Source organism: Capsicum annuum, chromosome 9, assembly GCF_002878395.1.
Source record: "Capsicum annuum cultivar UCD-10X-F1 chromosome 9, UCD10Xv1.1, whole genome shotgun sequence".
NCBI classification, from domain to species: domain Eukaryota; kingdom Viridiplantae; phylum Streptophyta; class Magnoliopsida; order Solanales; family Solanaceae; genus Capsicum; species Capsicum annuum.
The window spans coordinates 208793861-208807543 of record NC_061119.1 but is presented as its reverse complement, the minus strand read 5'-3'; the positions used below and the strand labels follow the sequence as shown (position 1 = coordinate 208807543).

The following is a 13683-nucleotide window of genomic DNA, read 5'->3' as shown; positions in this document are numbered from 1 at the left end:
GTGGACCTCTAATAAGAGGCTACGTGACAAAGTTGTTTCTAAAAATTCACTGTTAAAAAACAATGACATGGATGAGTTGGTTTTGTAACAGTGATGACATGAATGAGCCAAACTTTTAATTAATAGCAGAAATGAGTCATTTCTAATAGTTCAGTGGCATATTTGAGTTTTTTTCTCAATATAAAATTATTATTATTGTTATTCCTACTTTATCCTCATAAAAAAAAATATGACAAGTTAGTTTATTATTTTGTAGGAAAAAAAAGAGATTGGGATGTAAATCATTAAAAAATAAAAAAATAAAGCGCAAGTTATAAAAAGGAAAATACATTAGGGTGCAAAATATAACGCACTCGTTTTTGTTTATTGAAAGTTTGTGGTCGTTGATCTCTTGAAAAACTGGAATATGAGTTGTATAGATTTTGTTGGAGTTTTATGTTTGATACAAAATTTAAAAAACTGAACTTGGTCTATCATTGCTGTTTTGAATCAAATTGGGGGTACCGCTTTAAAATCCACCAATGGAACAAAAGATTCAAGCTTGATGCGAACTGGACAATGAGTTTTGGAAACTTTTTGCGATTGAGTTCAATCTAGAATTTAAAATCATCACAACGAAAATGAGTTAGAATTATTTTTTAAGAGCCACGTGGTCATTTTCTAATTAAAAATGAATTAGTATTATTTTTAAAAGCTTAATTAAAAAGATAAGCAAAATAGTTTTTAAAATTTGAAAAACGTAGGTCCATTAGAAAAAAAGGCAAATAGCTTAATTTATTAGATGGCGATGATATAAATAAGCCATTTTTCAAAAGATGCACACATCAATTTTAAATTATAAAGTTGAGTGATTTTATTATATGGGGCAAAATCAACTTTTCAAGTTTCACCAGTTCTTTTTTCTTTTCTTTTATTTTTTTTCGACGCCTCTTTTTGTTCTTCCAATACTGACAAAAGAGGAAAGACGTTTAGACGGCAAATACTAACTTTGTTTCCGATAGAATAAAATTGTTCGACTTGGATCAACTATTTTGGTTGTGAGTTTAAAGACGTCTGTCTTACTAAAAATGTACACAATTTGTTGTTTTTATTCCATAATTTTCATTAGAAGAATTGTCCTGCGTCTATTGATCCTGAGTCAATTACAGATGAACCATATTTATGTGTTGAAGAAAATATATGTTTGATTAATTCAATCCATTATCCTTTAAGGGTTGGGGGAAGGCTTACTTTTCTTAATTTCATGTAACGATGCCTCAATCATACACCAATTGAGGGAGGAATTGAAGCGAGCCAGGCAAAAAGTTGATCGATTTTGACGGTTGCATAATCTAGAGCACAGTTATACAAAAATTGCTTGATCATCAACAAATATCGCCAATGACAAAAAGTGGACAGTGCTAAGAGGGGGGGGACCTCGATTTTAACCTATTTTTGCATGGGTTTTCTTCTGTATACTCCTACAACCTTGAAAAATGTGTTTTACAAATAAATTTTCATTTTTACTCTTTTATTTTCGAATCTGTTGGGACCCCATCTCAAATATGGGCAATATGAGTATCGATAGCTTTCTTTAATGAGTAGTTGATTTTGAGGCCATTTGCAAGGGGAAGGCTCCATGTTGAAGCACTGTAGACTGGATTTCATCATTTCTAGGTAGGTTATGGCTTAATTTCTTTTAGATTGAGTTGGGTAGTTAATGAATATGTAAAGCATATTTTGGATTAGGGAAAATAACTATGAGGTTTATATTTTGAGATTATTTTTACTGTTGTGTGCCCATGTGGGGCTCATATTATACTGTGGTTTATTTGTGATATTTGATATTGTGTGTTTCCCATGTAGGGGCTTTATGTGACATCATTAGCCTTATTTGTGCATCTAAATACCTTTATTCCAGATATGATGCCCATGCGGGGGCTTATTTTGCTAATATAGACCTTAGTTGAGCATTGATTGCTTTTATCATGATAAAATATCCAAGTTAGAGGTTGATATAATATTAATGATGTGTTGCATGCGTATTTATACTAATGGTGACTAATTGGAGTTGATAATCATGAATTATGGACACATTTAGTTGATTTCTGGGCTTACTTATATATATACTTCATGTTGGATAGACTAGATATCATCATTTGAGTTGATTGTAAGCATTACATCCTCATTCCATACACATACATTTATGAGACACTGGTACCACTGGGAAACACTATTGTTGAAAGAAAATAACACTTTTATAAAAATTCTCTCCGTGAACACAAGTCAGAGAGGAGAGTTAAGATTGAGATATGAGATATAGTATATAGATTGCGAAACCCTTATGGGTCCTACCTGGTAACTGCAAGCTCGGTGGGTGTATATGGAAAATTATGCGATGGTTTTCATCATTCATCTCATCCACATTGCATTGCATTGCATTTACATTCACATCTTGCATGTTTTACTTAGTTTTCTTAACTTGTGTTTTGTTTTTCTGTATTTCTCCTTTATATCAGTGTTGTTGTTGTTTTTGTGTACTTGTGTGTGTATACATACATATATATATATACTAGAACTGTTAGTGGAGACGCTGTGAGCTACCGTTTGGGACTTTTTGCTTGCAGGTGACGTGCTCATAGTATATTTTACTTATCTTATTTTCTGATTTTCTCAATCAGCCTATGATACCTAATGAGTGCAAGTGGACTATACTTGCCCCTACTATAACTTTTCAATGAATATCTTAGTACGAGTACGACTCACAGAGGTTGATTTGTTTGGTGGAGTTGGTGACAAGTCGAGGTACTGGACACTCTAAGCTTATCAGAGTCGACTCCAGGCCTTTTCTATCTATGAGTTATCTTTACTCATTTTTCAGAGACAGACTATGTATTTTCAATTCTGGATATTGTATTAGATGCTCTATATGCTGCGACACCAGATTTTAGGATTGAATTTTATGGATTTATTTTATGTTCCATTGTAATTATATTTCATATTTGGCTTGACTTTGTTCTAGAAGTCTCTCTTGCATATTTACTTCTGTATTTGTGTATTCCTTTATTAATTTGGGTGATTGGCTTTTACTTACTAAGGTTGTGTCACGATAAGTGCTATCATGACCCGCTTTTGGATCGTGGCACAACTTTGCTCCCAATTGTTACTTAGCGTCTATTTGTAACACCCCGCATTTTTGAGCTAGAAATCGAACCGTTGTTCCTACGTGTGTAAACTTTAATCCGATAAAACATATTTAAATTCATGTGCCGTGATCTTTATCCTAGTGTGTTAAGTAATTATGAGGTGAAAAATGTTCATGGAAATTACTTAGAGCAAAGTTGAGCTAAGAGCCTTTGAATCAACCAAAGTTTGGTATTCGATTCTACAAGGGTCAACTTTGAAGATGTATAACTTTTGATGTATGTAGAATTTTTTAAATCAAAATACACCAAATTGTAGATAATTGAGTCATCTTTCCAACGATATCAATTTCTCCTTAATTCAATATCCGAGCAAAAAGTTATGATCATTTTCGTCAGGACCAGTAAGACACCGCGATTACACTACATCACGGTGAGCTCCAAAAATGAAATTTTGCTGAAATATTTAATTTTGAAGGGCAGTTTTTTTTTCCTAACCTCAAGTCGTGTTAACAGCTTATTAAGACGTTATTAGGGCATAATATACCCAAAAATTACTCAAAATCCTCTCAAAACAAAACCTTAAACTTCCCTCCCAAAGATCAAGAATCCATCTTTAAGTTCAAGATTTTCAAGAAGCAAATCAAGATTTGGGTCCTATTCCTCGGAATAAGTAATGTAAGGTACGTAGGGGTTTTCCTAAACTTCATGGGCATGATGAAATTATTTGAATAATGTATAGAATGTTGAAAAATCATATATCATGAAGGAATTCGAATTACATTAAGAAGTATGCATTGCGAACGTTTTGGTCTTGAGGTCTTTCCTTAAATCTTGATTTTTTTTCTCTCGTGTATATGTATATATATGTTTTCAGTTTTGAAACATGAATTGAGAGTATGAATAATGAATTTTCCCTCTCTCATGGTGTTACTTCTTGATTTACAAGTTATGGGTTACTAAATTGCATGTCTTAAAGAATGAGTCAAGAGATTTACTATCTTATATGAACTTTATGTTGGATTAGGATTGAAGAGAGGGATAATTTCTTGTTTTTAAATGCTAAATGTGATAATCGAAGGAATTGTATGATTGTTTTGAGAAATTGGCCACCATTTGTTGAAATGTTGAAAAGAAAGAATCTTTGCATGGTTTGACATATATTTTGCTATATGAATCCTCTTGTACTGTTTGAATATTTTGGTTGTCTGAACATTGTTTTAAATGAAAGAGTTGTACATGATATTTTATGGCTTAGAAGATATGACTTGTAAGTCTTGGTATGATGATACCAAAACAAATAATGTCATAACAGACTTTGAATAGAATAGAAGTCAAATTTTATTCAAATTTTTAGAATTTGATTTCAGAAAGATGCATGTTCTAAAATGTTAAAAATGGCCTTAAGATATGTTAGGTGGTTACCTTGAAGAAAGTAAGAGTTTAGAAAACTCATTGTCCAAAATCGTATTTTGTTGATACGGGTTATTATGTCCCCAAGAGGGACTATACGCTGTCCTAGTGCTCTGTGGCGTATCAAAATCAGAAACTTCAACCTTTGTGGAAAACTTGGGTTGGGGGCTTGGCCGCTGAGTCAAGGACGAATTTCATAGAGCCCGTAGAATATCTGACTTGTAGGGCACCTAGGTCAGAAGTAAGATAAAGAGTGAGTTGTGATTTCAAAGAAATGTTTCAAAGTCTTTTAAGTATGCCCATGTGTTTTCCTATATCGTGTGTAAACTATTTTATGAATTGCTCTCACTTATGTTGTATAAAAGTACATTATTTTGGATTGCTCTGTATACCAGTACATTTGTATTGACCCCCTATATTTTAGGATCTGAGGCACAGTCCCGGGGGCCCGCTAAGTAATAGATTGCTTGTTCAAAGTTTGCAGTTGGTAAGGCTCCCTTATTTCGAAAGGCCTTGGTTATTGGACATTGCTATTTTATTTTTGCTTCATGGTCTGACTAGGGGCCTTGTCCCAGTATTTAGATAGATGTTGGTTTTCGTATTGCTAGAGATTTCGTAGACTAGTTCTCATGTGGTTTCGAATGTTTATGAATTAAATTCTGTATTGTTCAGTTGAACTCAGAAAATGACCATGATTCCATTTATCTATTTTTTTTCCTGCTTTTACTTATAGTATGAATGGTGTGCATGATTGCCGAATAGAAATGGGTGCTCGGGACATCATGGTTTGGGATGCTCGTCACGGCCAGGGCCTCGGCTCGGGTCGTGACAAACTTGGTATTAGAGTACGATTCATGGTCCAAGGTGTCCGTGAAATCACGTCGGGTAGAGTCCTATTTATGGGTGTGTAGTGCTCCACACTTATAAGTAGGAAGCTACTAGGCATTTAGGAATGTTTCACTTTTCTTCATGTTCTAGATCGTGCCATTGTGGTGTCCATGTGGGAGTTATCCAGATTTCTTATTTACCTTGACTTTATTAACCATGTCTCATTGTTGAGTCAGTTGCAGAATCTTAGAGTCTAAATGAGGTGATCCCTTCTAATTGAGTCATAAAAGATTATGAAATTGCACAAGGACTTGAGAGGAGTCCATAAGGGCTTTAAAGTGCATTGATTTAAGCTTATACCCCTATCTACATCAATCGTGCATTTGAGCCTGAGGTATGAAGTGTATTCAGTCCCCTTCAAGATTCTTGTTGCAAATGTCATGCTTAAGAATAGTGATATATGTCAGAATGTTGGAATAATATTTCCACCCAAGTAGTAGTATGTGCTACGGTGTCATACCCTATTGGTAGTAAGATGATTCTGAAGTTAGTGATATGACGTCACAGCTTAGAATTCAGAATGGGGGTGACTTTGCGTAAGGAAGCTAGTTTAGTTGTATAATCGTTGATTGAGGGATGGGTTGCCATTCGATAGTAATAGACTAATGTGGTAGCAATATTTGTAGATTGTATGGTAGTCTGTGGAGGAAGTGTTTGGCTATGATGTTATCTATTCAAAATAAGGAAGGAGCCTAGAGTGGATAGTTATGATGGTTATAGAAATCCCTTATAGGCTGTGAATAGAAACGGTTAGATTAGCCAATAAATTATATGTATAGACTCATTGCTGTATATGAAATTTTGAAGGTAGTTTTGATCTATGTGTGGGTAAGTAACTATGATGTGAGAAAGTGAAATATGTTGATAAGATAGTAACGGGTTATATTATAAGAATAAGATCGACTATCTTTAGTATGTGACTTTACCTCTATTGATTGTCTTTCTCTAGTAGTTGTAGACTAGTACTACACGGGAGAAGGTAGGTAGTAGATTTTTTAGGTGTAGTAGTAATTTCATGGAAAGGATGAACTTATGGGCCATAGTTGAGAGAAATAAGAGACTTAGATTGATATTTCTATTCTGACTTAACTCTTAGTTGCATGCATGGGATGTCTAGGACCTGAAAATTTTTCTAAGTGTTGGGAGACTTAGGCATATTTTAAGCCTCTTAACTTCATAGATTTTTTTGAAATTAGTCTTCTCGAACACGAGGCATAGATTTTTTAGTTTATTTATGTTCACGAGTGTAAGGAGCATGTCTCGGGGAAGTTTAAGATTTTTTGGATGAGGATTGGGTCATGTTTGAATTTTAATTCTAGAACCTCACCGCGATAGTGGCGCATTGTGGTGGTAATAGCGATGAATTTAAATTGCCAGAAGGGCAATGTAATCTTTTTCTCTCATTCCAATTCGTAAATGAACGAAGTATATCATCAGTTAGGGGAAATATTTCCTATTAGTATAGTATATGGCATGCTTTATATGATTGGTGTTGCTAGACTATAGGCTTGAACTGTAGATGGGGATTGTGGTGATAAGAATAGTAACTTAAGATTCATGATGCACGCTTTGTGGGAGTAAGTAGTAGGCTTGATTTGATGTGTGCAATAGCCTAGATTTGGCAACTTATGGATTAATAAGCGGACAGTTGTGATGTATATATATACACATGAGAACAAGAGTAAAACGATGAATTATGGTTGAATCATTAAATGGATAAGAGCATGAGTATATAATGATAATTTGAACCCCCAGGTAGCATATTGTTAGATAAGGTTTATATATTTATAAGTGTCATGTGTACTTAGTTCACATTCTTGAATTTTGTAGTGTGGAGAAGTCTAGGGAGTTGTTGTATGGTAATTTTTAGAGTTGAATAAAGGAAATATGGGTAGGCAAAATGTGCCTTTGGTATAATCTTACAAATTTTGTTAAGATTGTAAGTATGCGAGTAGAGGTCTAGCGTTGGCGTGTAAAGTAGTGAAGAATGAGTTGATTTATTATCTGATAAGGAGTGTGGATGTGTATGCTTACAGGAGTGGGAGTGATAGGGTGATAAATATAGAGGCTAGCGAAAGTTAAGAGTAGCATTTTCAGAAAGCAATGCCTTCAGAGTATAGTTTATTACAGGGAGTTTAGTGGTTACGTGTATGACTATACCCCATTGTGTTGAGTGTTGTGCTCGTAGATTTAGTGAGAAAATATGCCCTCAAGTCTAGGATTGTGACTTTGGTCTAAGGGGGAGATGGCAAATTAAGGTAGTTTCCGAATATTCTTGAGGTGTCCAGTTTAAGGAAGGAGTCATGACAAAATCTATTCCCATTCAATCAAGCTTCTACTATTTCAATTTAGTAAGGATATTCTACCAATGTCTTATATATTGAAGTCGTGCCTATGCCCAAGGTCCGAGTTATCTATGCAACTTATGTTATGATCCGACCGCCAAACTAGAAGCAATGATGTCTTAGTAACCCAATCTTTCAAGTATTCAAGCCCTATGCTATGTTGCTCATGATCCATTAAAAAAATCCATGTCTCACATCATGCTTGAACCTAAGAAAATATGTTTCTATGTGTCACCAAATCATCCTATGTCGGGTTTAGCTAAAGCGATAAGGTTCATACAAACTCATGGCTATCATAGCTCTGAAAATGAGAAGCAATAGCTTCAAGTGGTAATACTTGTCTCAATCATTGACCCCTTGACTTTTGCCTTCATGCTATACCGCCAATGATATATGCTCATATGTTTCTCACTATGAGCAGTCCTTGGAACTCATGTTGTGTAAGATTACGTTCGAACGACTCTCTGTTTATGATCCAGACACCTTATATATAGAGCACTTCATGTCTATTGTATTTTATTTTTATCTCATATCCTACCTTGAGTATTGTAATAAGTATATGTTATAATCAAATAGTGTTACTTCTTTCCTTGAGGCATATGCTCGGGTCCCTCAATGACCCTCCGAACGATAGTATAATAGTTGTTATGGAAGAGTAGTAGTGACTTAGGAAGGGGGTAGATGTTCTTGAATGTGAAAATTTTGATTTGATCTCTTTAGCTAAGCTTATTGGTAATGGGGGGAAGAAGGGGATGGACCTTCATTATGAGAAATAGTTAGGAAGGATATATATGGCGAAAATCTTTGTGAAAGTGATTGAATTTGCTGGCCTTAGTAGGGAAAATCCATGAAGTGGGTGTAGTAATGATAGGCTTGAATGTTGTGATTGATGAAAACACAACCCGTGTACTATGTGGTTAGTATTCCCTGAATTAAAATCCGATGGTGTTTGATGGTAGTGATAAGATGAATTAATATTCTTGTATGGATTCCTATAGCTTAAACTAGCACCTCTTTTCTCCGAGTTAGGCTTCAACCTAGAAGTACCATGCAATGGGACTCAAATTCGTGTGGTTAGATGCATGATGGTAGAAATGTAATATGGAAAGGACAAAGTATGTTGTTTAATATTGGGGCATAGCCAAGTAGGGTCTTTAGGTTTAAGTCTATTCATTGCATCATGAAAGGTGGAGAATGCTTCTATCCCAATCTTCTGCGAAACCTAATTTCATGATTAGTAGCAATGTAAATCAGGCCTACTATCACCAAATCAACTCATGCCTTATGTTGTGATGATTATGATTCATAGAACTCATGTGCAAGATCATCCCTATGTAAAGTTTCATTACTTCATGCTTCGTGCTTCCACATTTCACTAGGGGTTATCATGAAGCTTGTTTGATGCCTTTGCATATTCTATTGAGGAAAAATGTTCAATGCATGATTATGTTCTTTATTCTACACTTTTAGAGCTTCAAAAAGTCCCTACCCATCATTCGGGGACGAATGATCTCAAGGGGGAGATAATGTAACACCTCGCATTTTTGAGCTAGAAATCGAACCGTCATTCCTACGTGTGTAAACTTTAATCCCATGACTCATATTTAAATTCATCCGTTATGATCTTTATCCTAGTGTGTTAAGTAATTATGAGGTGAAAAATGTTCATGGAAATCACTTAGAGCAAAGTTGAGCTAAGAGCCTTTGAATCAACCAAAGTTTGGTATTCGATTCTACAAGGGTCAACTTTGAATGTGTGTAACTTTTGATGTATGTGGAATTTTTCAACTCAAAACCCATCAAATTGTATATCATTGAGTCATCTTTCCAACGATATCAATTTCGCCTTAATTCGATACCCGAGCAAAAAGTTATGATCATTTTCGTTAGGGCCATTAAGCCACCGCGATTACACCACATCGCGGTGAGCTCTAAAAGCGGGATTTTGCTGAAAAATTAATTCCAAAGGACAATTTAGACTTTTCCCCAAACCACAAGTCGGGTAACAGCTTACTAAGACGTTATTAGGGCATAATATACCCAAAAATTACTCAAAATCCTCTCAAAACAAAACCCTAAACTTCCCTCCCAAAGATCAAGAATCCATCTTTAAGTTCAAGATTTTCAAGAAGCAAATCAAGATTCGAGTCCTATTCCTCGAACTAAGTAATCTAAGGTATGTGGGGGTTTTCCTAAACTTCATGGGCATGATGAAATTGTTTTAATAATGTTTTGAATGTTGAGAAATCATATATCATGAAGGAATTCAAATTACATTAAGAAGTATGCATTGCGAACGTTTTGGTCTTGAGGTCTTCCCTTAAATCTTGATTTTTTTCTCGTGTATATGCATATATGTGTTTTCAGTTTTGAAACATGAATTGAGAGTATCAATAATGAATTTTCCCTCTCTCATTGTGTTACTTCTTGATTTACAAGTTATGGGTTACTAAATTACATGTCTTAAAGAATGAGTCAAGAGCTTTACTATATTATATGAACTTTATGTTGGTTAAAGATTGAAGAGAGGGATAATTTCTTATTTTTAAATGCTAAATATGATAATCGAAGGAATTGCATGATTATTTTGAGAAATTGACCACCATTTATTGAGATGTTGAAAAGAGAGAATCTTTGCATGGTTTGACATATATTTTGAAATATGAATCCTCTTATACTATTTGAATGTTTTGGTGGTCTGAACATTGTTTTGAATGAAAGAGTTGTACATGATATTTTATGGCTTAGAAGATATGACTTGTAAGTCTTGGTATGACGATACCAAAACAGATAATGCCATAACAGACTCAAAATAGAATAGAAGTCAGATTTCATTCACATTTTTAGAATTTAATTTCAAAAAGATGCATGTTTTAAAATGTTAAAAATAGGCTTAAGATATGTTAGGAATCTGGATATAAGATCAACTCATAAGTCACCTCCCCAACTATCCGAAGGACCTCAAATGGTCCAATATACTTGGGTCTAAGCTTGTCCCTCTTCCCAAACCTCATTATGCCCTTCATGGGCAACACACGAATGAAGACTCAATTATCAATTCCAAACTTCAAGGCACAAAACCTACGGTATGAAATATTTAAGATTATCATATTTAGAAATATTCTTTTCTAAAAATAAAAGAAAGAGAGAAATATAAAGATAGTGATAGACCTGTATTCGCCAAAGAAGATCACTGTTAGGCTTGACTTTATAACGATTATTCCAAAATTGTTTACGTGCCTCTTCGATCTCGGCCCGTTCTTCTATCGTTCCAGCATTTGGGTCGAACTCCCACGTTTGTCGTCCAACATAGTTGTTTGTGCTATATAAATACGGCTCATCTTGTCCTTTTGCAATCTTCAGCTTCCACATTCCCAATATTTTCCTACAAGGCTTACAGTTTAATTAGTGATAACAATGAGAACTGGGGTGTAGAGCTACCGTATGCGAAAAATGATCTATTGGATATTATTGTTAAAATTTAAATGTATGCCTTTCATTTTAATTTATAGGACACTCTTTCTTTATTAATTAATCTTAAAAAGAATGATATATTTTAATATTTAGTAATTGTTCAACTTCAAACTCCTGATTTTACCCTTTATGAAATTATATATAGTGACACAGATGTATATGATTTATTTGAGACTACAAATTTTAAATATCTGATTTCTTTTTTCTTAAATTTTATGCATAGTCAGACACCTTTATATAATTTGAGACAGGGAAATAATGTATATATGTAAACACATGCTCTAATTTTAGTTGACATGTTTTATATCACTTTTTTCTAGCTTGCAGCGTTTTAGAATAGATTATTCATATATATTAACTGATTTTTAACTAAAATACAAGCACCAGTTATGCAAAAGTTATTAAGTTTGATTGAATCTATAATTATAATTTTTGCTTTGCCTTTTGCATGTAGATTAAGATTACTTTTCATAAACTTTATATATAATGATTATTAAGGTGTACAATTAACCATGTGGTTTGTGTTATAACATTATATTTTCATCTCATGTAAAGATAATTTAATTAATTTAATAAAATCTTTGTTTGAATAGTCATTGTATTAATATTCGTGTCCTTTACTTCTATAGTAGACAATTTTGTGTGCTTATGAATGGAAGATTAAAATTATTGATTCTTATGAGTTATAAATTAATGTTCACAATCAAAGATCAGGTAGAATAAACATCTTGATGATTGTATCATAAGATTAAATATAATTCGAGTTTAATTATGGGAGTGGTAATATTCCAACTTCTTATGCTAGTACATTTTATATGTATTGAATGGACCAATTAGAAATGTTTGTTAATATTCTGAATATTAATAAATAATTTTTTTAATTCATTATATGTACTTATATTCTTAATCTTGATATAATTATAATGATATATTATCTAATATCCATGAAAATTGCTTCCGCTATTAATATTCTAACAAAGACTAAAAGAGCCCATAAAAGGATGCTTCATGCAAGTGCTAAAGATGGAAGTGATTTTTTGAAAGAAAGGACACAGAGAGAGAGAGAGAGAGAGAGACAAGACTTACCAAATTTGATAGGCTGAAAGACAGAGAAATTATGATTGTGTGGGAAAAGTGAGAGATCTATGCAACTATTTATACAAAAAAGTGAGTGTGTGTCTAGTCTTTTCTTTTGTCATTAATGGTGATTACTTAATATGCCACCCACTTCCCTTTTCTTTTTCTTTTTTGTCTTACTATCTCGTTCTGCTGCATAAATTCACTGAAACTAAGGGTAATTAACGCTTACAAAAAGGACACGGCCCCTTCAGTGCTAAATTTCTCCGATTTGTAAATTATGATAAGTGTCTTCATATTTATTCAATAATTTAAATTTATTGAATTAACTAAAGAAATTTAATCATGATAAATATTTCTTTCACTTCAAGTGAAAGACGATTTTTTTTCCTTCCCTACCATTTAAATTGAAGTAAACATCTCCATTTTTTCACTTATTTAAATCTCATCAGAAATCAATCTCACCATTACTAGAAGTCTCTTCAAATTCATTTTGCAACTATAGATTTTGGGCTTTGTTTGTGGTATTGACAATTGGGTCTTCAAAATATTTTACCTATGGCTTACTATTTCTCTCACAATTTTTAATTGACATTTCCCAGAATTTATTATCCAATTTATGCTTTTACCTTCTCTTCTCAGGAACTTTAATTTCAATTTTATATGTGGAGTGGTTTTTTATGGTAATTTTTTTTTGTCACTCTTATGGAACGATTCGGATAATCAGTCCTGATTTCTCCCAAATTTGATTTTTTTGAAACCCCTCCTTCGTACCTCACTTTCATCCATATTAAGTTGGATTTTGTAAGATCTATATAATCTTCTATATCTATTTTCGTGATAAAACTGAGTCAATAGAAGGAATATGTAGAAATGGCAAAATTAAATATGATGAAGAAGGAAAGGATCTAAAGGCATTTTTTAAACATGTGAAGAATTAAAAAAAGCAGTAATGGGGAATGCAGAGAAATAGAAGAAAATTAAAGATGATTTTTTCATAGTAGCAAACGACTATAAAGTTGATGAATATTCTGGAAAGCTTTGTAATTTGGAAGAAAAGGAAGATTTTTTAAAGTAAAGTGAGGAGAGAAATGTTTTACGGTAGTTAATTCCTTTTAATTAATGAAATAAATTTGAACCATTAGATTAAGATGGGGACACTTGTCATGATTTTAAGGATGTAATGGATATATCGGAGAGATTTAGCACTGGAGAGGAGCCCAACCCACAAAATAAAGTGAGAATGTGTATATGATTAAGAGGTGTTTGGAAGAGATTATAAGTTGGTCAAAATGGATTTTGACCTTTTATGCGTGTTTGACAATTTTAAAAATTGCTTTTAAAAAGTTGATTTTGGCATAAAA

At 33.3% G+C, this 13683-nt stretch overlaps 1 protein-coding gene across 2 annotated transcripts in view; it reads right to left on the bottom strand.

Annotated features, from left to right (window-relative positions):
• LOC107841773 (beta-amyrin synthase) overlaps positions 1-12355 on the bottom strand; it is a 35498-nt gene extending 23143 nt beyond the window's left edge. For both annotated transcript variants that reach the window (XM_016685618.2, XM_016685619.2), the window contains exons 1-2: positions 12329-12355; positions 10940-11153 (exon numbers count right to left, since the gene is read on the bottom strand). In XM_016685618.2, the coding sequence (XP_016541104.2) occupies positions 10940-11140 (201 nt within the window). In that variant the 5' untranslated portion in view covers positions 11141-11153; positions 12329-12355. The remainder of the gene's footprint in view (positions 1-10939; positions 11154-12328) is intronic.
• Positions 12356-13683: the final 1328 nt, after the last annotated feature.